The sequence below is a fragment of the Diospyros lotus genome, chromosome 2 (genome assembly GCF_014633365.1).
Source record: "Diospyros lotus cultivar Yz01 chromosome 2, ASM1463336v1, whole genome shotgun sequence".
Classification (NCBI taxonomy): domain Eukaryota; kingdom Viridiplantae; phylum Streptophyta; class Magnoliopsida; order Ericales; family Ebenaceae; genus Diospyros; species Diospyros lotus.
Window position 1 is genome coordinate 13,418,954 of NC_068339.1, and position 24,877 is coordinate 13,443,830.

The 24,877-nt window shown below is 37.0% G+C and overlaps 2 protein-coding genes across 4 annotated transcripts; one reads left to right on the forward strand and one right to left on the reverse strand.

The window, feature by feature from the left end:
- Nucleotides 1–7,181: 7,181 nt before the first annotated feature.
- LOC127794865 (ATPase 8, plasma membrane-type) lies at nt 7,182–12,006 on the reverse strand. Its single transcript, XM_052326130.1, has 15 exons — nt 11,953–12,006; nt 11,569–11,688; nt 11,357–11,455; nt 11,078–11,215; nt 10,661–10,975; nt 10,221–10,547; nt 10,017–10,136; nt 9,774–9,896; nt 9,586–9,690; nt 9,171–9,480; nt 8,549–9,063; nt 8,300–8,473; nt 8,053–8,235; nt 7,762–7,943; nt 7,182–7,626 (listed from the first exon to the last, which is right to left on the reverse strand). The coding sequence occupies exons 1-15, from the start codon at nt 12,004–12,006 to the stop codon at nt 7,530–7,532; spliced, it is 2,862 nt and encodes a 953-aa protein (XP_052182090.1). The 3' UTR covers nt 7,182–7,529.
- A 2,024-nt stretch (nt 12,007–14,030) lies between these two features.
- On the forward strand, nt 14,031–22,011 carry LOC127794623 (uncharacterized). 3 transcript variants are annotated; one of them, XM_052325871.1, is made up of 9 exons: nt 14,032–14,208; nt 15,061–15,111; nt 16,626–16,647; nt 16,784–16,898; nt 18,785–18,817; nt 20,385–20,510; nt 20,968–21,092; nt 21,179–21,250; nt 21,467–22,011. In XM_052325871.1, exons 1-9 carry the CDS (start codon nt 14,074–14,076, stop codon nt 21,892–21,894), a joined length of 1,107 nt encoding a protein of 368 aa, XP_052181831.1. In that variant the 5' UTR covers nt 14,032–14,073; the 3' UTR covers nt 21,895–22,011. The 3 variants fall into 3 exon arrangements, with proteins under 3 accessions (XP_052181833.1, XP_052181831.1, XP_052181832.1); XM_052325872.1 differs by having other exon boundaries at nt 14,033–14,208; nt 20,986–21,092; XM_052325873.1 differs by lacking the exon at nt 15,061–15,111 and having other exon boundaries at nt 14,031–14,208.
- Nucleotides 22,012–24,877: the final 2,866 nt, after the last annotated feature.

A 24,877-nucleotide genomic window follows, 5' to 3' on the forward strand; every position in this document is an offset into this window, starting at 1 on the left:
TAGCGAAATTGTCGAGACTTTTATGTTTTTTCCCTGAGAAAACGAGGACCAGTGTAATTTTGATGTAGTTAATTTTGTAACTGAATCTGGTTCAAAAACTCCATTGTTGACAGAGAAAGTACTCAGTATGCTACTGAAGCTACCCCTCGAAGAAACAAAAGAAAACTAGACAAAGGAATCCTTGAGAATGATTTGTTGGCTCAAGTGATATCTTCTCCCTCACAAAACATGTAGCTTTTCTCAAGTTTATGGCCATTCTGATAAATAGTGTGCACTTTGCTTCAGATATAACTCACCAGAAATCTCCTTTTAGCAAGATCAGAAGAATATATAGCCCGAATCTATGAAACCAGTGGCATCTTCAAGTTGGTGTTTGGGGAGAAAAGGATTCACTTGCAGTCCAGTTAGCTTGCCAGACCATTGCCCGGTGCAGCCATAGCTGAATGCTGCCACAAATAAAGAACCGGTTTGGTAAGGTGAAATTCCACCCAAACGTACAGAAAAAGATTGGCATTGTTGGAAAATCAGGATCATTTTCAATTATTCCACAATCTATAAAATTGATTATAATAAATCTTATCTCACAATTTATGAGATTGATTATAATCAATTTTAATTGTTGGGATTGATTGATTGATGTAAATTAGTAATTGATATAATCAGAATTTTATCTCCCTTAATTATAGGAATTTAATTGATTTATTTCTCTTATATATATTGTAACAATTCCTATTGAAAATTAGAGAAATATATATAATTCATGGTATCAGAGCTGGAAGTATCCTTCGGCTTGTATTATTCACTGACCCAAACACTAAACCCCTACCTCAACAACGACGATGGTGCCGATTGATCCAACGGCCACACTAGCCTCACCGACTAGCTTTCTACTGGCGAAACCTTCCATGTTTTTGACTTTCGACTCTTACACCGAACAAAATACTAACACAAACACTATCCCGACGCCTCATTTCCTCAATCTTGGCGCTGCCACTGTGTAGATGTCCCACCTTGACTAGCACCCCATCTCCTTGATTGTTTATTGTCTCAATGGCACCAATTTTTGAGAATAGTACCAGTTTGTGAAACTCGTGATGACTAGTAAAGGGAAAATGGGCTATCTTACTGGTGTTCAGCTAGCCCTATGCCCTCAATCTCCCAAATACAAACACATGGGTAGTGAAAAATTCTCTGGTGATGGCCTAGCTCATCCAATCCATGAAACCCAAAATTGGAAGTCGCTATTTGTTTTACAACACTGCCCAAGAACTATGGACTATTGTCCACCAAATGTACTCCAACTTGGAGAACGTTTCTCAATTGTTTGAAGTCCGAACTGCCTTACACTCCACAAAACATGGAGGTATGTTAATCACGAAATATTTTAATACCATTTTTGAATTGTGGCAGGAGCTTGATTTGTATCACACCGTTACTTGGCATTGTACTAAGGATGATCAAATGTTTCTAGCTATGCAAGAGAAAGACAATGTCTTTGATTTTTTACAAGGACTTAATACTGATTTAGATGAGGTACATGGCCGTATTTTGGGCACCAAACCTCTATTAACTATCAATGAGACCTTTGTAATTATCCAATGTGAAAAAAGTCACAAACGTGTTATGGTGCCTCATTCCAAAGATCTCGGCCTATATTCTACTACCCAAGGTTTTGCATTGGCAGCTTGTCATCCTAAAAAATCCAAATGACCTTTTGGGCAGTAGTTTCTCGACCCTCAGAAAAATCGTTTATGGTGTGAGCTTTGCAACAAATTATATCACACAAATGAGACTTGTTGGGACCTTCATGGGAAGCCTGCCAACCAAAAACCTAGAAATTAAAGACACACAAAAACAACTTATTTTGTTGATGCCCCACTTTTCTGCCTCTCCCTTATCTTGAGTCTTACTGTTCATAGTAGAACAAATGGCTGTATGGCAACCCGACCCCACTATCGAGTGCCATCGTAACCCGAGGTTACGCCATGTCCTATCCCGAAGGTTAGCTATGCCCCACTAGCAATAAGAAGTAAAATAATTAGGGTGCCCTAGGTGGTGTCCAGACTTCGTCGCCTTCGTTTGAAGAGAACCAAAGTTCAATAATACATTAGCAGTGGAGAGCCATTTGAGTCTCATAACTGATCATGCCTTAGGATTAAAACCAATTAGCTGCAATTTAAAATTAATTAACCCAATCATCACATGTAAACTTCTATTATCTTAAGCCTCAGCTATCATCATCAAGTTTATTGTAAAAACAGTTAGATTACACTAACCACAAGCACACTTGACCTAAACTCTTTCATGGTTTGACACCCTCGTCAACCGACGGGTCGTCAACAAGTATCGCTTTTTCTTTACTGGACCCCAAGCCATCTGTGTGGTTAGTGGAAAAAAAATGTGACTCTTGAAACTCAGTAAAGGCAATATGAAATGCGGTAAATTAATATTCATGACAAACATAGATAAATGTGAAATGAATCATGCATGCATGCCTATCCACTGCACCTTAAAGGATTTTGGTGGCCTCAAGTGGTTTCTTCTAGGACCCTATCTCGAGACTTACACGGTCAGAAATCCACAACCTCATGCTCAAGCACTCTCTTGTCCGCATATGCAAGTCATGATGAAATAATTTACACACAACACATATTAAACCCTTATTGAATTTAAATTTATCGCTTTACTTGTAGAATTTCCTTAAACTGTCAAAATTATCAATGTCGCATCTCGAAATCCTCTAAACAAAAAAAATCATAAAATGATATAATAAGGCTCGAGAATAATTTCAATGAATACTCCCAAATTAATTTTAAATATGTCTCACTTACGTATTTTTTCCTTGTATGTATAAACTGACAATTTCTATAATTTTTCTTCTTATAAAGAGGTGAAATTTGGCTGCCAAAAGGCCTTAAATAGGTGGAAAAAAGAAAAGCTTGGTGGCCAAGGCCAGGGGGCCTCCGAACGATTGCGTATGGCCTTTCAAAATGACATTGTTTTGACGCCTTGTGGCTAGAATAATTCCAGCCTTTTTCTCCTCTGCCCATGTGCGCCTTGGCTGGAACCCTCACGGTTGCCTCTCGTGTGCACAACCGCTTGCGTTACAAGCTCCCTCAATATTAGATATGCACATTTTATTCTTAAGGTGATTCCATCTCCTTTGTTAAAAATAAAATATAACATTTTCCTCACAAGATTTGATCCCAAGACCTCTTACTATACCTTTGCACATACAACTACTAGGCTACTAACTTTCTTGTTGCATAACCTTAACAAATTAATTTTTATACCAACTTCAAATTATATTTTAAACCCAAGAAATTCCATTAAATTTCTCAAGTCCACAAATTATTTTTCATAAATCACCTCTTAATTCAACCACGATGATCCTTTTTAATCGTCCTAATCAAAGCTTTGAATCCAACGAGTTGCCAATTAGTCATTAAGGAACCATTTCAAGCATAAAAAATAATTTTTTATTTTTCTTCAAAATACTAGGATGTTATAGGCAGTGCTAAAAAAACTTCACCATTTTACTAAGAAACTTGATATTAGTTCCACTGCATTTATGGCTTACAAAGGTAAAATTAGCTTTTTTGCTTCCCTTTATCTTACAGAGGTCCCCAAAAAGTTTGGCTTGTGGATTCCAAAGCAGTAGACCATATGTGTGGCTCTTCAACTGGACTCTTTAATTTTTGCCCTTATACAGAAGATATTGGTATTACCGTGGAAGATGGGCCCTTGTGTAAGGCCGCGGGTCGGGGTGATCTCATGGTGTTTGGGTTGCCACTTAAGGCTATTCTTTATGTGCCTAAATTACTATATTAATATAGATTACTATATTAATTGTTCAATTTAATCTCGGTTCATAAATTGGCAATTGATTTACATTGCTCTATAACTTTTTTTCTTCCCACTGTCAATTTCAGGATTTACCATTGGCGAGGACGATTGGCAATGCTATCACAATGGCTTGTACTATTTATCTAATGGTGGTCTATTTATTCCTTCTATTCCTATGGGTCTTCACACTGTCTCTGAATTTGAGTCTCTGAATCTGATGTCTTTCTCTGGCACCAACAATTAGGGCATAATAGTTTTTCATATTTAAAGTTTTTATACCCCCAGTTATTCCTTAATAAAGACCCTAGTTCTTTTCACTGTGATCATTGTGTACTAGCAAAACATTTGTGTTCTCCCCATCCATCTCGTCCTTATTCACCATCACGCCCATTCCACATTGTGTATAGTAACATCTGGGGTTCACCTTGAGTTTCCACTATCATTGAAAAATGATTGTTCGTCACATTTATTGATGATCATACCTGAGTTTGTTGGGTTTACTTGATGAAAGATAAGTATGAGGTTCATATGATCTTTAAACAGTTTCACTAAGTTATCAAAAATGTTTTGCAGTCTTCTATACAGATCCTCTGCACTGATAATGGTAAAGAATACTTTTCTCATGCCTTTAATCATTATCTTCATGACCAGGGTATCTTCCACCAAAGTTCTTACTGTTATACTCTTCAGCAAAATGGGGTAGCCAAGCGCAAAAATAGTCATTTGCTGGAAGTTACCTGGTCCCTCATCATCGCTAGTCATGTCTCTCATTCTCTTTGGGGAGATGCTCTTTTGACTTCAGTCAACCTTTTCAACTAGTTGTCATCTAAAGTTCTCAAGTTTAGCAATCTACTTAGTGCTTTATCCTCTGTCTTTCCTTCATCTCACTTTCATAACTCTCTTACACTTCATGCTTTTGGGTGTCTTACCTTTGTTCACAAAAATCAACCCAATCCCAATAAGCTTGACCCCAAAGGAAACAAGTATATTTTTCTAGGCTACTCTACTTCTCATAAAGGGTACAAGTGTTATCACCCTCATTTCAAAAGATTTTTGATTTCTTGTGATTTTTCTTTTGTGGAACATTAATTCTTCTATCTCTAAGCTACTCTCTAAGGGGAGACTTTATCAAGAGATCATTGTTGGGACCAATAGCCGTAGGGGAACTCGTTAGAATGAACCTTGAGTAACAAGCTTTTCCCTTGCATCTTGTAATCTTATCTGCCCTTGAATTTCCCAGCTTTTCCTCTCCAAACATTCAAACCGAACTGGTCCCGAATTCAGGTGTCCCACAATCCTGGACCACCATTGAAACATGTTTAATCTCACAGGCTACACACTTTTGAACAAAACCATGAGTCTGAACCAGTGGTAGATTGTCTTATGGAAAAGGAACCAAGTGTGGTTGAAGAAGATGTAAAAGAAAAAGATGACTTAGATCTCCCACTTGTTGTTAGAAAGGGGTAAGAGCTTGTACAAAACACCCAATTTCTAATCTCACATATTCTTAGTTATCAGAAAGTTACGGGGCCTTTATTTCCAAAGTAGATGAGATTTAAGTGCCTCGCACTATTCTTAAAGCATTACAAGATCCAAAGTGGAAAATGGCGGTAATGGAAGAAATGAAAACTCTAAAAGAAAATGGAACATGGGAGATGGTGGAGTTTTCCTAAGGAAAAAAGATTGTTGGAAGCAAGTGAGTGTCTATAGTGAAGTACAAATCAAATGGCACTGTAGAAAGATACACGGCTGGATTGGTGGCTCAAGGGTACACCCAAACCTATGGAGTTGGCTATGAAGAGACTTTTTCTCCGATGACAAAACTAAATACAATTTGAGTATTGCTATCACTAGCTATAAACTTGGATTGGGAACTACACTATATGGACATGAAGAATGCTTTTTTGAATGGCACTTTGGATAAGGAAGCTTACAAGAGAGCTCTTCCAAGATTTGTGATGCATGCTGGATCAATGAAGGTATGTAAATTGAAAAAATTCCTTTATGGTCTAAAACAGTCTCCTAGAGCATGGTTGACTAGATTTAGCTATGTTATGAAGAAATTTGAGTAAAGAAGGATAAACAGATCACACTTTATTTGTCAAAAGAAGTGATAATGGGAAGTAAGCAGTTATGATTGTCTATGTAGATGATATGGTTATCACATGTGATGATACTACAGGGATTATGAAGTTAAAGAAAGAACTCCAGTCAAAATTCAAAGTGAAAGACCTCGAAACTCTAAAGTATTTCTTGGGAATAGAGTTTGCTAGGAATAAACGAGGAATTTTCATCTCACAAAGAAAATATGTTCTGGATCTGTTGAAGGAAACTGAAAAACTGGGATGTAGACCTGCATCGACACCTCTAGAGAGGAATTGGAAATAGAAGATTATGGATGATGATCCTTTAGTGGACATGAAGACTTATTAACCCCTAGTTGGGAAATTGATCTATCTATCCTTAAGTAGGCCAGACATCGCTTTCAATCTGAGGTTGATCAGCCAATTCATGCATGCTCCCACGAAGAGGCATATGGATGCAGCAATTCAGATCCTGAGATACTTAAAAGGAAGTCTTGGAAAAGGATTACTGTTTAGAAATACGAGTACTAGGGATGTAGTGGGGTACTCAGATGTAGATTGGGCAGGAGCAGTAGATGACAGTAAATCTACAATTGAGTATTGCACTAAAGTTTGGGGAAATCTAGTCATTTGGAGAAGTAAAAAACAAATCGTTGTTGTTAGAAGAGATGTGGAAGTCAAGTTTCATACATTGACTCAAGGACTTATGGCAAATTTAAACATGCCTATCACCAGTTTCATGAAACTTTACAATGATAGTAAATTAGCTATAAGTGTAGTACACAACCCAGTTTAATATGACAGGATGAAGCATGTTAGAATCGACAGACATTTCATCCAGTTTGAAATAGATAATGGAACTATATTCTTGTCCTATGTTCCCACAACTTCTCAGGAAGCTGATGTTTTTACCAAATCTCTATCCAAACCAAGTTTGAGTTTTGTGTGGACAATCTAGAAATGATTGACATCTATTCACTAACTTGAGGGGGAGTAGTGGAAAATCAGATCCCATAACCTACAGAATTGATTATCAATCTCAATTATTCCACAATGGGATTGATTATAATCAATCTTATCCTACAATATATGAGATTGATTATAATCAACCTTAATTGTTGAAATTGATTGATTGATATAATTATAATTTTTTTTTCTATAGTTATAGGTATTCGATTGATTTTTTCCCCTATATATATTGTAATAATTCTTAGTGAAGATTAGAGAAATATATACAAAGTTTTCTCACAATTGTTCAGGCATCATAGAGAAATATGACTGCTAGAAAATGTCCTGTTGCCAACCCAGTGCAAACAGATCCAACCAGTTCGATAATTGTGGGCGAACTAAGTTAAGTAATGGATGATTATCATAGTGAAACATTTTATTTATTGATCACAATAGCTATTACAATTGATACTGCAACTGGTAAGCTCTTTTGACCAATCTTAATGTCACTAGCAACAATATTTCACGTGACCAGTACCACTAGTGCATTGACACAACAGAGAAGATTGGGAAAGAAGTCCTATTCTGCTGTTCACCAGCACTCTGCTACACTTCCAGAGCTTAACAACCAGCTTCAACCCTCCTTTCGGCTTATACAGTGTAGTGCTGCTGGATGGTATCAATGTCCAGTCCCTTCAGCTTGACCACTGATTCAACATGTCCCTTCAGCGTGTGAAGCTCTCTCAACCTACAAAGCCATGAAGCAACACAACAGCAGGGGTATTAGGCTGGACCTGGCCAAGTATGTCTAATAACAAGTGTTCGATTCGTTTCCTCACTTTATTTTTCTTTAGGTGGTTTTTGTTGCTTCTTATTAACCTACCTGGCCACCTCAGCACGTCTCCTTGCTTGCTCGGCAATCTCAGACAACTCAGCGAAGCTGCTTTTATCATGGGACTTGCCTTGAGATTCTGCAGTCTGGAGACCGTGAAGTGTTCGTTGAGCTGTGGCCCATTGTGCTTCCCTCTCACCTTTTCCATAATCCTTCTTGGTTGTGAAAGCAGTCTGATCACGCATAAATAGAAAATTGGTAAGTAGTTGCTAAAACCAAAAGGAAAAACTGTCACAGCTATGGTGGTTTAGGAATGTGGTTGTCTAGAACTTGTTTGTTAACCTTATTCTGGATCATGTTATCCCAGGCCTTGCCACTCAATGCATAGCGGATCATGAACTTGAGGACATCTAGAGGGAAGTAGGTAACAATGCTGAAGATCCAGATGGCTCCAGCCCATCCCCATCCAATGCCTTGAATTTTAGCGAATGTCCAGTTTGCATACACAGCAATTGCAGTAGCAACCTACATTGAGTGATAACAGTGTCACCTTCCATGCAGGTTGAAATCAAAATCTGACGAGACTTACCAACTGAGCTGCAAGAAAGGCACCAACGAGCAGGAGGCCGGGACGTTCAATGAAAGACCAGCTTCGCGACCTGGTTACAAAGATGAGTGCTTGGCTCACAATACTCACTTGAAGGTACAGTGCAGCAGTGAGCTGATCCTTCTGGTCTTTGAGTGATTTAACACCGAAAGTTTTCTGCAAATTAAAGGTGTATTCGTCAGTAACTGCTTTCAATTTGGCTTTGGTCATTTTAGAGGCTGATAAACTCACTGAAAAGAAGTCAGTGTCGGATGCAAGCCAGAAGAAGACCACAGTCATAAGAGCAAGGTAGCTTCCAAGGACAATGCCAGTGGCAAAGATTTCCTTGAGCTTCCATGAATCTGGCACTGGAGATGGCTTGACCCTGTCCTTGGAGATGGTCATGATGGTTCCATCATTCAAGACGGCAATGATGAGTACCATGAAAGGGGAGAAGTCAAACTTCCAGATAAGAGCAATGAGCATGAATCCCATCACAATACGGATTGTGATTGAAACCGCATAGATGGTATAGTTCTTCATCCTCTGGAAGATGGCTCTGCTTGTCAAGACAGCACTCACGATCACGCTAAGTCCTGGCTCGGTCAAAACTATGTCAGACGCGCTCCTGGCTGCATCAGTTGCATCAGCCACAGCAATACCGATGTCTGCCTTCTTCAGGGCTGGAGCATCATTCACACCATCTCCCGTCATTCCACAAATGTGTTTTCTCTCTTGCAGCTTCTTAACAATCTCATATTTATGTTCTGCATAACAACCCCCCCCCCCCAAAAAAAAAAAAAAATCACATTAGTTGTCCTGCCATTCTACCTAGGAATTTACCATGTACCTTAATTTAACTTGAATAAATTACCAGGGAAGACTCCTGCAAAGCCATCAGCCTTCTCAATAAGCTCATCAACGGGAATGGCCGCAATAGACTCATCCTTGCTCTGGCCAAGAAGGGAGGATGAAGGATACATGTTGGTGCCCATTCCGAGCCTACGACCCGTTTCTTTTCCAATGGCAAGTTGGTCGCCAGTGATCATCTTAACATTGACACCGAGGTCAAGGGCCCTTCTGATGGTCTCTGCACTGTCATGCCTTGGGGGGTCAAACAGGGGCAAGAGGCCGATGAATTCCCATGGCCCCCCAGCGCTCTCCTTGTTCTTCTCTGGTATGGTCTGTAAACACAACAAACAATCAAATCAACTTAGCATTAAAATTCATTTGCTTCCCTTGTTACACAGATATCATATCATCAACTTGTAACAGACCAGCCAACTAACCTGTCGTGCCACACCAAGAGAACGAAGGCCACGGTTAGCAAAACTGTCGATGATGTCATGGGCTTTTTTCTTCACATCTCCTTTGAGATCACAAAGTTCAATGATCTGGTGCAACCATTATTCAGTCAGACAATCGAAACAAAAATTCTATGCTGGTAAAACTGCTCAAATAGAGGAGTTTTTCATACTTGTTCAGGAGCACCCTTGCTGCTCCTGTGCCAGTTGCCTTCAGAATCATGGTAGGTTATTGCAGTGCGCTTATCCACCGGATTGAAGGGTAGGAAATGAACCTCAGTGATCCCTGCTCTTGCCTGAAATCGCAGCAACAAAGCATCAAGAGCAAGTCCACTCACTACTTAGTAATGTTCTAGGGACACATATTATCATGAATGATCATAGTTCACAGAAAACATGATCCTGCAGTCAAGTACCTCCTTAGGATCACCCAACATCCCGACAATTGAGGCATCGATGGCGTCTTGATTTTCAACCCTGGAAGCCCTAGCAGCATACAGGACAACAGAGTTCTTGTCCAAGTCTGTTGGGAACACCTGCCATCATGGGTAAGTGATTTCAGAAACTCTTGTTGACATAAAAAAGAAGCTTTGCACTTGTTTGCTATGGGATTATGCAACCTCAATGAGATCTTTGTCAACAGTAAGCTTGTTGAGGGTGAGAGTTCCCGTCTTGTCACTGCAGAGGACATCCATCCCCGCCATCTCTTCGATTGCAGTCATCCTCTTGGTGATGGCGCCTTGTTCTGACAGTCGGTGAGACCCGATGGCCATTGTCACTGACAATACAGTTGGCATGGCAATTGGGATGCCTCCGATGAGAAGCACCAACAAATTGTCGATGCCTTGTCTGTAGTTCCTGTGCTGGACCGGATACATCACTACAACCTCGATCAGCATACCAACAGCAATAGAGCAGATGCAGAAGTTACCGATGGCAGTCAAGACCTGATTAAAAGATCACAATCAGAAATCATCAGTAAAGTCTAGTGTGCTTTAAGTTAGAGGTGTTACAGAAGAAAAGGTAGGTAATAGATAGAAATGATTAAGTAGGTTTTTACCTGTTGGAAGTGGCCAACTTGGTTGGTGCTATCAACAAGGTGAGCAGCCTTGCCAAAGAAGGTGTGGACACCGGTTGCAATGACAACGGCCTCAATCTCACCCTGCTTGCAGGTGGAACCAGAGAACACTTCATCTCCGGGGTTCTTTGTTACTGGCAGGGATTCTCCAGTGAGCGCAGACTGGTCGATCTTAAGGGGATCGCCTTCCAGCAGACGGGCATCTGCTGGGATGATATCTCCCAGCTTGACACTGATTAAGTCCCCTGGGACCAAGATGGATGCATCCTGCTCGCTCCATTTCCCATCTCTCAAAACCTTCACCAAACTCAACACAGTGAGCCATATAATTGGATTCAATTGGCCTAATTAACCAGAGCTAGCTAGACATGGGCATGAACAAGGTCCATAGAAACTTACCTTGCTTTTGGGAGCCAGACCTGCCATGAGAGCAGCAGCAGCATTTCCTGCGTTGTTCTCTTCAATGAAACTGATGGTTGAGTTGATGATTAGCAACACAACAATTCCCAAGAAGTCTTGCCAGTCCGGAGGCTCGCCCTGCATTAGAGGCATTGTTAGATATCGGGGCATAAAGTATAACGTAAATCTGTTGAGGTCGAAACCATTGTGTCTTCTGTTTTTCATTTTTTTTCTTTATCTATGTGTATTTGGTTGGTGAATGGAGAGAGAGAGAGGTACCCCTCCATTGGCCAAAACAATGGCCATGATGGCGGCGGACTCCATGACCCACGACAGAGGATTCCACATGAATCCGAGATACTTGAGAAACTTGCTCTCCTGTCAGAAAATTTTGCATCAGTTTCGGAGAAAATTCATGAACAAAGAAAGAATTGAAAGTTTCAAGAACAGGAGAGATCTGAGATCAGCATCAGCAGTAGTGGTAGCAGTACCTTCTTCTCCTCAAGCTTGTTGGGTCCGAAGATTTGAAGTCTCTTTTCTCCCTCCTCCTGTGACAATCCTTCCCGCGTGCATTTCAGCTGCTTGAAAACCTCCTCAACCGGTATTCTTTCCTGCACATCCATTCAATAATATCATTTATCATCATCCTCCTCCTCCTGGAATGTGCATTTGGTTGAATGTTAAAACCAAACCGTATATTTCAATTTAAATATATTTCATAACAATACTTAGTAATTAAATCAAACAGTGCATGAAATCATTTCGATTTTGTTTGATTCAATTGGTGATTTCGATCGTGTATATATATATATATAAACTATATTTATGGTTTATTTATTTATTTTTTTATTTTAGAGTAGGGCGATGGGGTTTACCAGATCGACTTGCTCATTTCGGATTTCCTCCAAGGAGACGTCGCCGGCGGCCATGGCAAATGCGAACTGTACTGGAGAAAGAGCGAGCGAGCGAGAACGACGTTATATATCTCTCTCCCAATTCAGCTCGAGGAGTCTTCAATCTCTCTCTTCTCTGCGTGTGCTCCCACGCTGTCTCCTTGTTTCAGGCCGTCGCCATGGCCATGAAGAAGCAAGCGATCAGCGAGGCCCCGAAGGAGGGAGACAGAGTGGGGGTGGCATTTGCAGGAGCCCCCATGGTTGCATTTAAAGCCACGCAGCAGCTTCTGGGGGACGACGACGAAATGGTCAACGGGCAACTCCCGAACGACCGCATGCTTGCATGGCTGTTGTGGTTTGGCTCTGTGGCCCTCCATGATCCTCGCTTTCTTTCAATGCATGTGGAAGTCAGTGTTTATATTTATTAATTTAGGGATTCATTGGCAAAATAAAATAAAAATTATAATTATTAATCCTAAACGTATAATTCTTATATTATAATATTATTTAAGATTACTATTCTTGTGCATTCTCTTGCTGGTGCTCGTGCCCTCGATTTCAGCAGAGAAGGTAAATCATAAATAGAAATTTTATTTTGCTACGCAGAATAAGAAATCGAATCTTCGATCTACTGGTGCAAATTTTAACTTATCGTAATCTAACCATTTGATTTGCATCTTAAAGACTATTATAATATTATTTTATATGTTATTGTAATAGATTTAAATTATTAAATGAAATACATTAAACTAGTAAATTTATTAAAAATAAATAATAATTAATATCATAAAAGAAGAATCTTTACTTGCAGATAAAGCTAAATAACGATCAAACGATATGATTTTAACAAATTATATTTTACAAGTTAAAAATTTCTCACACTTTCATTAGAGCCTTTTGCCCATATAATATTAGTCTCCCAACACTTTTTTCCTTTGTTTTTTGGTTTTGATTGATGATAATTTATAATTATTATATTTCTATTTATTCGTTTAAATTCATCAACTATATATAATAGTTTATAAATTAGGCATATCTAAGTAAGTATTATAAAAATGTAAGATTAATTATACTAATAATAACTCAACTTTGAATTCTATTACTGTTTGATCACTGAACATTGAAATGTTACCTGTTAGTCACTAATATTTGAAAACTATTACTACTTAATTATTGAACTTTAAAATGTTACCTATTAATCATTGTTATTTCAAAATTATTACTGTTTAGTCACTGAATTTTAAAATATTATTTGTTAGTCATCAATATTTCAAAATCATTTTTCACTCATCACTCATTAGTCATTGAACTTTAAATTCACGAATGATGGATGAGAAACAATTTTGAAATATTAGTGACTAACATGTAATATTTTAAAGTTAAGTGATTAAACAGTAATAATTTTGAAATATCAGTGACTAATAGGTAACATTTTAAAGTTCAGTGACTAAATAGTAACAGTTTTGAAATATTAGTGACTAACAGGTAACATTTTAAAGTTTAGTGACCAAATAGTAATAGAATGCAAAATTGAGTTATTATTGATGTAATTAATCCTAAAAATGTATGTATGAGCCCATTCTAAAGAATATGAATTTTAATGGTAGAAGCTACTATTATGATCCCTATCAATAAATCAACTTAAAAAGTCAAATTGACCTTTTTTATATATTGTTGAGATGACTATTTGTATGATTTTGTTAGTAATACTTCATTGATAATGTGGTATTATGTATTTGTTGCTTATATACTTATGTAGTTTTTAATAATTTAAAAATAAAAATAAAAATGAATTTTTATTTTCACTCACTGTCATATATTTATGATCGACTGTAATATAATATTAATTATTATACTGATGCATTAATTTTAAAAAATTGTAATTATACAAATGTATTTTGAAATTTTAAAATTGCGTCAATTTCTTTTTTTACACTATTTGATTATATATATTTTTTCATTATTTTAAAATTGTTCTGAGTGTTTTATTTGAGGATAACTTTGTTTGGAAGGTTTAATTTGCATTGAATTTGTTCTACAAATGCAACGGAGATCACTGGCAGGCAGGTGGCAGATGGAGAAAAGAGGAACCATATATATAAGATGTCGCGCACGTTCTTGCTCGTCCAAACAGTCTCTTCGTGTCTGTTCGGTGCCCCACTCTCGTCTTCGTCGTCCAAGCTCCGCTATCGCTCTCCCATGGCGACCTCGGTTCGAATCGCAGTCGTCGGAGACGTCGTGAGCTCTCTTTCCCTCTCTCCAACACGCTTTGCCTTCTGCTAGTTCAGCAACGTAGTTCTTCTCTTTGTGCGTCGACTGACGACTATCTAGTTGACCTTATGATGCAAATCCTAGGTTTGGGTCGAATTATGTCTCTGAATTGCTTAATTTAGCTCTCCGTTGTTTTTGAATGGATTCTCTTTCTCTGTGCTTGTCACCTGAAGCGCTTCTGCATGAATTTTTGAGCTAAGCCAATGCGTTTGTTTTTCGTGGTTTGGATGAATCTTGAATGAGATTATTCTGCTTTTCTACCTGATATTGCTCCACCTGAGGCATTTATATCCCTAATCATGACTGAAATAAACATAAGTTCAGATCTGGTATGAGGTCTCAACTCTTTGATTTTTTTTTCTGTAAATAAACTCTTTGATGTTGTATTCGATCATCCTGTTTTTCTTTGATTGTCCTAACTGAGGCCAAATTTCTGCTTATTTAAATAAACATAATCTCTGGATCATTCGATTTTGTCCTCTCACTTCTCCTTTACGCCCTCTGTTTCCTTTAATGGACCATATGGCTGCTTCCAACCATTGAGTTTCAACACTATGTAAATTTGTAAGCAAATACTCTTAGTTTCAGTGTCTTGAACTTAGCTGAACTCTGTGCCCATGTGTGTCTGTATGCGTACATATGCATCAGATACGCATGAAAATATTTATGCATATAATCTCCACGGAAATGCATATTTAGAAGACCTATCTTTGGGCCATTTGCATATGGAAATAAATTTACTTACTAAAAAATTGTAATGTGGAATATGCGTGGAGTTCTAACATTTTCTTTTATTTTCATATAATTTTGTTTTTAAAGCATGACTGTTGGAATCTGCAAGAAGATACAAAGGCTCTTCAGTTGTTGAAGGTATCAATATCCATTTCTATGTTCTCTGCTTACAGTTTTGACATGGTGGCTATGGGAGAAAAATAAAGTCTTTCAAATTTGAAGCTGTAATTCTTAGTTCAAATTTTTACAAACATGTCAGTGTGTCAACTATCAATCATTTGCTTAGCAGAATGAGTATTGCACATAAGCAATACTAAAACCTTTAATTATTATTAGTATCTATATCGCATCAAATCTTTGTAACAGAAGCTCTAAATAAGGCCCTATTAACTATTTCCCCCCTTTCTTGGGGTGATGGGGGTTAACAGTGGTTAGCCATTTTTAGAGTTTGAAAACATTAGCTTTCAACTGATTTTAGCTTCTGCTTCTGGGAGATTTCAGAAGAGCCCAGCTAGTTTAGGAAATTGGCACGTTTTTACTTAATTTTGATACAGAAATGCTAATACAATGATGTAGAATATCCATATTTGTTTTTATGAGCCACTTTAATTATTTGTTTCCTAATAAATGGACATAAGGACACCATTTGATTATGCTATCATACTGATTAATAATTTATGTTAGGCAAGAAATGAGGAACATGTTCACTTGCCTGAGATTCTAGTCTTCAAATCACCAACGTCTCTATTGAAGTATTGAATAGAGAGAAAAAATGAAGAACATTTTCACTTGCCTGAGATACTAGTCTTCAAATCACCAATGTCTCCATTCTTTGTGATCAAAAGCATGAACAATTTCCCATCTGGTATCATTTGAACTATTACCAAATATTTTCAAGTAAAATGATGATAAACTTGGATTCTATTGTACATAATTTCTAAACTTTTATGGAAATGTGAACTTTATATACGAATTATATTAATGAATCTTAATTTAACACTGATCCAGTTGCATTTGTCTGTTTTCTTTCTCTATTCTGCCCACTTCTTCTAAGTTGCTAATTGCATATGCAGGATCCCTCTTCCTCCCCCTTCTTTATACATGTAATTCTTTTGATAATTAAGGCAAATACAAAAAGTGGTTCCAAGGCTACATAACCCATTTATAAAAGAGAGGATTGATCTCAACCTTGTTGTGTGAATGACTAAACAATCTCTATAAAAATACGGGCAAGAGCCACTTTGAAGTTCAAACAAACCATGCAACGCATAAAGAAATTTCTCTTTCACTTGCACATGTACTCAGAAAACCTTAGAAGTATCTTCTGTTAAGCTTGTCCAAATTGATCCACATCAAAGAGTGGGGTTCCACGAGCAACATGTTTTTTTTCCTTCTAGCTTCTACTAAGAAACATAATCTCTTATCTGCAACCAGACTAAGAACTTGCTGAGGAAATACCCACAACATCCCAAATTGGCAAAGAATAGAAGGATTATCTCTCTGCCACTGCCAAATGACTAGTTATATTCTTATTTACCTTTGTGCCTACTTCTTGTTCTAAAACTGTATTCTGTTTTACTATGATTATAAGAACCATGTTGTCTTGTTTTTATTTCTCATACCTATCTAACATGCATTTATTGAAAATGCAGCCGGATCTGGTGCTGTTTACAGGCAAGTTATTTCATTCCTTGTTTGTTTATCCACTTGGTGTGGTAGACAGGCATAAAGCAGCTTTTAGATGTTTGGTTCAGTTTTTCAATTTCTAAATGCTAGTATGGTTCTTCTTTGCATCATTTGGCTTCACCAGGTGATTTTGGGAATGAGAATGTTGAACTTGTCAGAAGCATTGCAGACTTAGAAATTGCTAAAGCTGTTATATTGGGAAACCATGACGCCTGGAGTACCCAGCAATTTGCTCAAAGGCAAGTCAGCTGTAATGAATTATATTTATGGATAAGTTTATTGGAAGTTTAACTTACTATGAATGAATGTGAACATGACCTCATTTAGAAGTGATTATTAATTTTACAGGCTTAATTGAACAGTCCTTTTTTTTTTTTTGTCTTTTTTAATGTAATAATTTGGCTTTATTTGCATTATGTGTTTCCTTGCTTTATCGAATTGAAGTTACATTTTTTTCTTTTTCCAACTTTTGTATCAGAGTGTTTAATGTTCTTATCTATTTGGACATAAAAATTTGTTATTAACAGTTAACATTATTCTGCTTAATCTGAAATCTTTTATCTTGTCAGATTGAAGCTGCTTAACCTTACTGAAACATTGTCCTTTTTCCTGTGATTGGAAATTGGAAGATCCTGGTATTAAGTGGTTTTCTTTATCTTTTCAGAGATTAGTTCAATAGCAGTTATGATAGTCTGACTCTCTTTATTAAGACTATAGATTTCATTATGACATCAGAGAGAGGCTATGATAAGAGTATCATTGGTTTGGTGTTATCTCATTGTTGATGCTATTGCCAAAAAAATCATATTCTCTCTTAGCAATTGATGTCTTTGAATTTGCTATTTTTATCATTGAAATTTTGTAGAGTGCTGATCCACATGTGGAGCACTGGAGTTGGAAAGGAAGATAGATAGGCAATAGAGAAACGGAGAGTCTTAATAGTTCAACAATGTGTTTTTGATGGTTGAGGACATAGTGGAGTCTCAACGCTTAATGTTGAAGTTTAAGGAACATGGGCAATCAGTTATGGCCTCAATAAGGCTGTACTGAGCAATTAGGGTGGTCGTAATGATACTATGTGTCAGTTGTGGGATCAGGAGACTGATGGAAGGACCCTCACTTGATGTTGGACTCTCTCTTGTGTTGATCAGACCAAGGATAGAAAACAAAAGGGCAGGAGAACCTGATCTGACCCTACTCAAAATTTCCCTGTTTAGAGACTAATTGGGTAGAAAATGGGCTCAGGTGCAGCTGGGTATCAACATTATTTTTTGGGTCAGGTTAGCAAACCCATATCTTACCCATTTGTACCCTTTTATGCATCCAATCAGTGAATCAAGGTTTAAACTCTGAAAAGCTTACCTTGTTCACTTTGGTTGCTCTCTCCTTCATAGCCATCATACAGGTTGCCACACCATCATCGTCAGTGATTCATTATGGTGGCAACTATTTTTATTGTTCACTTACCAGATTTGAGCTTGTGGCAACACACAGGAGGCAAACTCCATCAGGGCCACCACTGGCCACTGTCATTCCTTGATTGTCACTACACTTCTCTGTAATAATAAATGAATTTGTCCTGGTGCTTCATCTATTTTGGAGCTTTGGAAGGAGACTTAGCTTCTTCATAATCTGAGTTTTGTTTCTTTTATCATATGTGCACTTCCCCTACAACACATGACCATTGCCACCACCTAGATTCAGGTGCTGATTTTTGTCCAACTGAGAGGACTATTTCCAAAACCATGCCCCCTGATTTTTTTTTCTCTAAGATTGTATTATGAAATCTATTTTCCCATTGTTTTGGAGTGATTATTTCTTTTTGAGTTCCACTGCTGTAAATTATGTGTTTTGCATATTGTAACAATTTTTCCAATCAAGAAGGTTGTCACTGATGTGATAGCTTTCATTTTTGGAAAAGTATGGATCTGCATATCCTCGACAATAAGCGATGGCCAATGGTGGAGAAATCTATTTCAAAAGCGATAAAAATGATAGCGATTTTGTGCAATGAGGCATTACCCATACAAAAATATCTAGCTCTGCATTCGATTGGTTAAACAAGTAAGTTTCAACTTTTAATTCATATTTCTAGAGCTGATTGTATAATGGATTTGACTTTTAGGAGGAAGGACCGAGTCCAGCTGCAACTGGAATGGTGAGCATATACTGTCTCCACTTGATTAATATATGTAAGGTTTCTAGTTTTTATTTTGTTTTGTAATTTACCATGTTTGAAAGAGTGTGTTATTTTTCTTTTAATTAACTTATCAATGTTAAGTACCATTGACACCTTCCAGTTCTACCATTCATAGTCTATAAATGATATAGGTTTTGCTTATCATTACTATATGTTTCTCAATGTCAGCTAGCTACTTTTCTTTTTATTCTTCTACTTTTGTGTGGGAAAGAGGCTTTAATGTTGGAAGAAGTTTGTGGCTGACAGAAGCCAAGAATGGTGTTTGTAAAAGAAGGGGATATGTACACTAACTTTTCTTAGGATGTCTAACACTCATAGAAAGGTGAATCATGTTGAATTGCTAACCACCGTTTGATCAAAAATCTTAGTCCAAATATATGCAACAATTTAAATATTGAATCAGTTGTGAGGTTTGAACTCAGGACCTTTGTCTACTCTGATATCATGTTGAATTTTTAACCACCATCTCATTTGGGAGCTTAGGCTATTACATAGAGGGTTGACTTTATCTTTTATATTATCATTTTTACTCTTAACAAATCGTATTGGTAAACTGTTAGCTTGAGAGGAGAACATTTATTTATCAGAGAGGCATTTCATCCACAGTAATTGAGTTTTTAAGTCTCTTCACAAGGTAGTGAAGCCATGGAGATCTGTCCTTTCAGGTTTAGAATTTTAGGTCCCTTCTTTTATGATAAAAGAGATTGGTCAAAAAGGCCTTTTTTTGAATAAGAGGTGGCTGGAGTGTTGAATGGTCTAAATAGGGATAGAATGCCAGTACCTACCAGATGGGTTGGCCTTTTCTAAGCATTGCCAGATGCGCAAGGAGAGGTTCCACAAATGCTTCAGGAGTTATTTGCTACATGTCATTACTTCTTTTCTTTTTTTTCTGAGGTTACTAAATGTCATTTCAAAAAGAGTTTGGAGGGTTTTTCAAGGTAGGTTGCAAGAGTAGAGTGTGGTTTTTGCTTGACCAATGAAGTGGTTTTAGGCCATTTGGCAAGATCTTCCCTAACCTCTTTTGTATTGTGAGGAATGAAGCGGCTTTGGTTGGGGATTTTATTCTCTTTCTGTTGCTGGTGTAATTTGGTCCCTTTAATTGAATGCAATCTCTGGGATTGGAAGTTTGATATTTTGACCACCTTTTTGGCTTGTTATACAAGCCACCTCATAGTAGTTCTGGGAGGAACCTTGCATTTGACATCTAGCCAAATGAGGAATCTTCTCTGTTTGCTTGTTTTATGAGTCCTTTGTGTTTTTTTTTTTTTTTTCATCGGGGCAGGAAGCTCAAATCTAATGCCAAGAATCTGCTGAAGCTTTTGTTTTAATGGGCTAAGTCAGCTATCAAAGAGCCACTATAATGCTGAGGCATGGACATTCTTTTAAAAACAAATTTCCTTTTTCAACTAACAATCAACTAATTTGCTGCATCAATCTGATTCAAAATGGCATAAATTTTTTGTTGTAGTATCTAATAAGAACTAGTTTGAGTAGGAAAATGACATTACATTTTGCAAATGGCCAGCCTTGGTGAAGAGCATGTAGGCTACAGACGATTGGATTATCCTATGTTAAAGCTAAGTATTGTTGGTGGACGGCCATTTTCTTCTGGAGGTCAGCAGTTGTTCAGGAAAAGGCTTCTGGCTACAAGGTTAGTTTCATTTGTCACTCATGTTTATCTTAGAATCACTTTCATTTTTGTGCTTGATCTCCTGCAAGTGTTCTGCTGTTGTGCTAGCACACAATTAGCTTCTAATAATGCCCCATGATTCCCCCTGAAGGTATTATTCTGGAAACTTTCAACGTGTGAGAGCATAGATCTCATTGATTTTGGTTGCACATAATTCTATTTTGTTTTGTGTCTTTTCCCTGACATTTTTGCGTCCCCTTTTGTTCTTAGTGTAATCAGATTGGCACAACAAAATAGACTTTTTTGTGCTTGAATTTAATGCTATTCCTTCATAAACACAAGATAACCTTAAAAGCTTGCTTCGTTCACTTTTTAGCTTCTCCAACTTCTCACAGGATAACAGCAAAAGTATTGAGTGTCCTATTTTCAGTTGTAATTGCTGTTTGACTTTGGTATAACTTGCATGGCAACTCATCAGATTGGAATTTCCTGTTAGATATGGAGTCCATGACATGGATGGGAGCTCAAAGAGAATTTATGAAGCTGCTTTGGGCACACAAGAGGATCATTCTGTTATATTTCTGGCTCATAATGGTCCCACAGGTCTATCACTTCACCGGAATGTACTAATACCCCATGGCAAAATTGTTGTGTCTTTTATACTGAATCTTATAATAACTCTTGAGCAGGTCTAGGATCTAATGTGAACGACATCTGTGGGAGAGATTGGGTGTTCGGAGGTGGTGATCATGGCGATCCAGGTACTAATCCTTCTATTAACTCCTTGTCTTAGTTTCCTATAAGTCAAGCCTGTTAAAGGGAGGATGAGGGGAAAATATTACTGATACACATTGGTTGTTAAATGGTTCCATTTACATTAATGTACTTTTTCTGTTTACTGGCAGGCTGTAGTGTTTTTCGTTGTTTTCCCGGAGTTTGGAATTACATTTAATTCACATAAGCAATTTATGGTACAGACTTGGCACACGCCATTTCCCGCTTGAAGGAGACAACCAAATTATCTATCCCTTTGGTTGTGTTTGGCCACATGCATAAAGATCTGGCTGACGGAAATGGTCTCAGAAAGATGATAGTGGTTGGTGCTGACAACACTGTATACCTGAATGGTGCCATTGTTCCTAGAGTAAAAGAGTTGGGTAATGAACACGCCACCTACAGCAGAAGCTTTATGAACAATGAAACGCCACTTAGCAATCAAAACGCGGAAGGCACGGTGAGAGCTTTTACTTTGGTAGAGATGTTGGACGGGAAGTTGGAGAAGATTGTAGAAACTTGGGTTTCTGTTATTGGACAAAGGGCTGCCTTAGAAGAGGAGAGCATTATATATGGTAGGGGTCCAGAGGCTCTGAGAGCGCTGTGTAGTGGGTTGAGTTTCAATAATTAGCTCCTTACGTACTCTGAAAAACCTGGGTTTTTACCCTAATTCATGCTCTGTATATCATTCGGATCAAACTCTGGTGGTTTTAATTCTGTTTTGTAATCCAGACACTTTTTTAAAGTACTTGCGGACGGCAACTTCACGTTTGAAACTCTCGCTGATGATAACTTGAGCTTGACTAAAAGATGTCACCATTTTCACTTCAGAAGTCCTTGAAAACTGCCCAAGATTAAGGAAAAATGAAAAAGAAAGTTACAAGAATTGCATGTACTGTTTAGGATCCTTATTTTCTGTATTTGTTCAGGTTTAATTTGGGATTGCTTATTTATTTATTTTTTGCTCAGTAGTTGCTGACATTTTTAGTGCGGTTGAGAAGAGTTAAATGCTATGGGAGAAGTTGCTTGACAAGCATTTTGAAGTGCATAGGCCATTGGGCCCCACACAACCATACTGACTGAGTCAATGATTCATCATCCAGTGGAAGGACAAAGACAACTTCTGTTAGTGATTCTTCAGCTTACTTGGTTTAATCCACTGACCATGTGATGTCTAAATTGATTTTTATCTTTACGCAGTTGCAAAAGAAAAGGTGGCTTCAAGGAGGTGATTATCCAATTTCTAGAATTCCTCAAAGAATGTGTTCAGCTGACCTGCCTGCAATCATCAACTGGTATGTGTCCCTTCCCCCCTCCTGTCTCTTCAACACAATTCCTTTTTCAACCTTCAGTTTTCTTTGCTTTAAGACCCAACTTTTGCTAGTGCACCAAGTTCCAAGCGTTTCATGGGCTTTTTGACCAGTCTATTTCTTTGAGCTTAAGTGTTCTCTTCCTCTGGAAATTAGAGAAAAGTGGTTGAGATCTAACTTGCCCCCACATCTTTGTGGGGTATTTCCATGACATGTATAAAATCAAGAAAGTCATTGCTCATGAGTTGTTTAGAATAGCTTCGCATACCTTTTTAGTGGGTTAAACCCATCATATCTCGTTATGATTATTTTAAAAATATCGTGTTTATTCATTAATTTTAGAATAAAATATATTATTTATTTTTGAGATTCAGTGTAAATACCAAAAGGTAGTCTTCACATTTAAAAAAAATATATATTAGTTATTTCTATATTCAAAAATTATATCAAGTTTTATATACTTACACGAGATATTCTGAATATTTTATATACTTATACAGATTTTTAAATGTTTGTTTAATAGATAGATGTAAGTATAATTTTAAAAAATTTAAGGGTTTATAATATAATATACTCATAATTCTTCTATTGTTTGGATATGTTTAAATTTAATAGGGTCACTTTAACTTGAAATTATCGTGACCGAATGATCTATGAAGGATTAAACACAAACAATTTCATACTTCAAAAATAAATATAGTGCAATAGAGCTTTTGTTTGACATATTATTGATTTTAAATTTCTTACAAAAAATAAGATTATAAAAATGATTTATGATTTAAAATTTATCTAGTCGAGTTCATATAATAAAATAAAAATGTAATATATTATTGTTTTTAGAATTGATAATGGTTGAAGCAAATGATTGACGGTATGGGCTGAAAGAAGACAAGTAGGCATTCTCAGCTCTTCTTCTTTGCGTCGTAATATTCCCAACAAAAGAAACTGCCTTATCAAATAATGCATATTGAACACATGCATGCTGAAGCTGAAGCTGAAGCTCATGGCCTGTTGGGCGTTGGCAACACTTTCTTGAGAATGATGACCAGCCATCATGCCCTTTAGATATAAATTATAATTGTATAAACTTGGCTTCCTTTGGATGCTTGCACACCCAACCCAATGCCTTCCCTAGTAAGCCATGCATGTGTTTGTGTGATTTGTCACAATAATCAGTTTTATAAACCGCGCGTCTTTACAAGAATATTTTTTGATTGATTTGAAAATAATTTTATTTTGCTTCCAAAAGCAGAAATTTCAAAAATTTTACTTCTTCACGACAGAAAAATAACAGTTATCATACAGATGCACTTTTACTATTGTGTTGGAAAACGGTTTTATATTATTTGATTGAAAATGTCTTCTTGCCAATTAATGATTGGATAATTGAAGAGATAGGAGAATCCCTGTAATCAGTAGTTAGCGGGACATAAGGCTTTTAATATTGTTGTTGGAGTTAATTTTTAATGTATCTAAACGGAAATAGATAGTATGGTAGTAAAAAAATATATATATATATATATATAAAATAAAAATAATAAATTAAGTGTTTAAAGTTTAAAAAATATATAACTGTCAGTGGATAGGTAAAAATTATATTAAAAACAAGTGGCTGTGTTAAATAAAGATAAATAACTCTAATGAATCTTATATTATTTTTTATTTTTATTAATTTAATTAATTAAGATTAAAAATATTTTAACGTGTAAACGATCAAACTCTAGTGTCTAATATCTAGTTTGTTAGTTTAAATTTTTAATATTAATTCAATTAAAGAATAATCATATAATAAGAAGATCATTTTTTTTGAAAAGAAATTGGTAATAAATATTGGACTACATGGGTAGGTGTCATGGACTTTAATCTGACAATTAAAATTGAAGGATGGGTATAAGAAAAACTAAAGGCTTAATGTTGGTAGTGAGGAATAAAGTAAAGTTGGTGGGACGGTTTGATAATTGACCCTATTCTAAATCCCCGAAAAACTAAAGCCTATTTACACAGTGCATAAAGTGGGGCGGGGAGCAATTAATATTACTTTGGGGGTACTTTGGTCAATAAAATCAACCAAACCAGTCAAAACTAGTTCTGTAACCATTGGCTCGGCAAAGCAAGGGAAGGGAATGTCTGACTCTGACACTCCCCCCAAATCTGATGCCCAGTCTTTGACCAAATCCTAGCCGTCCATCACCCTGCGAAAGCACCCGTTTTAAAACTCTTATTTGCACTTGCCTGCCTCTTGCTTTTGTCTAATTGCTACTTTCACCCCTTTCGGGCCCCTATCTATCTCTATGAAGCCAGGCC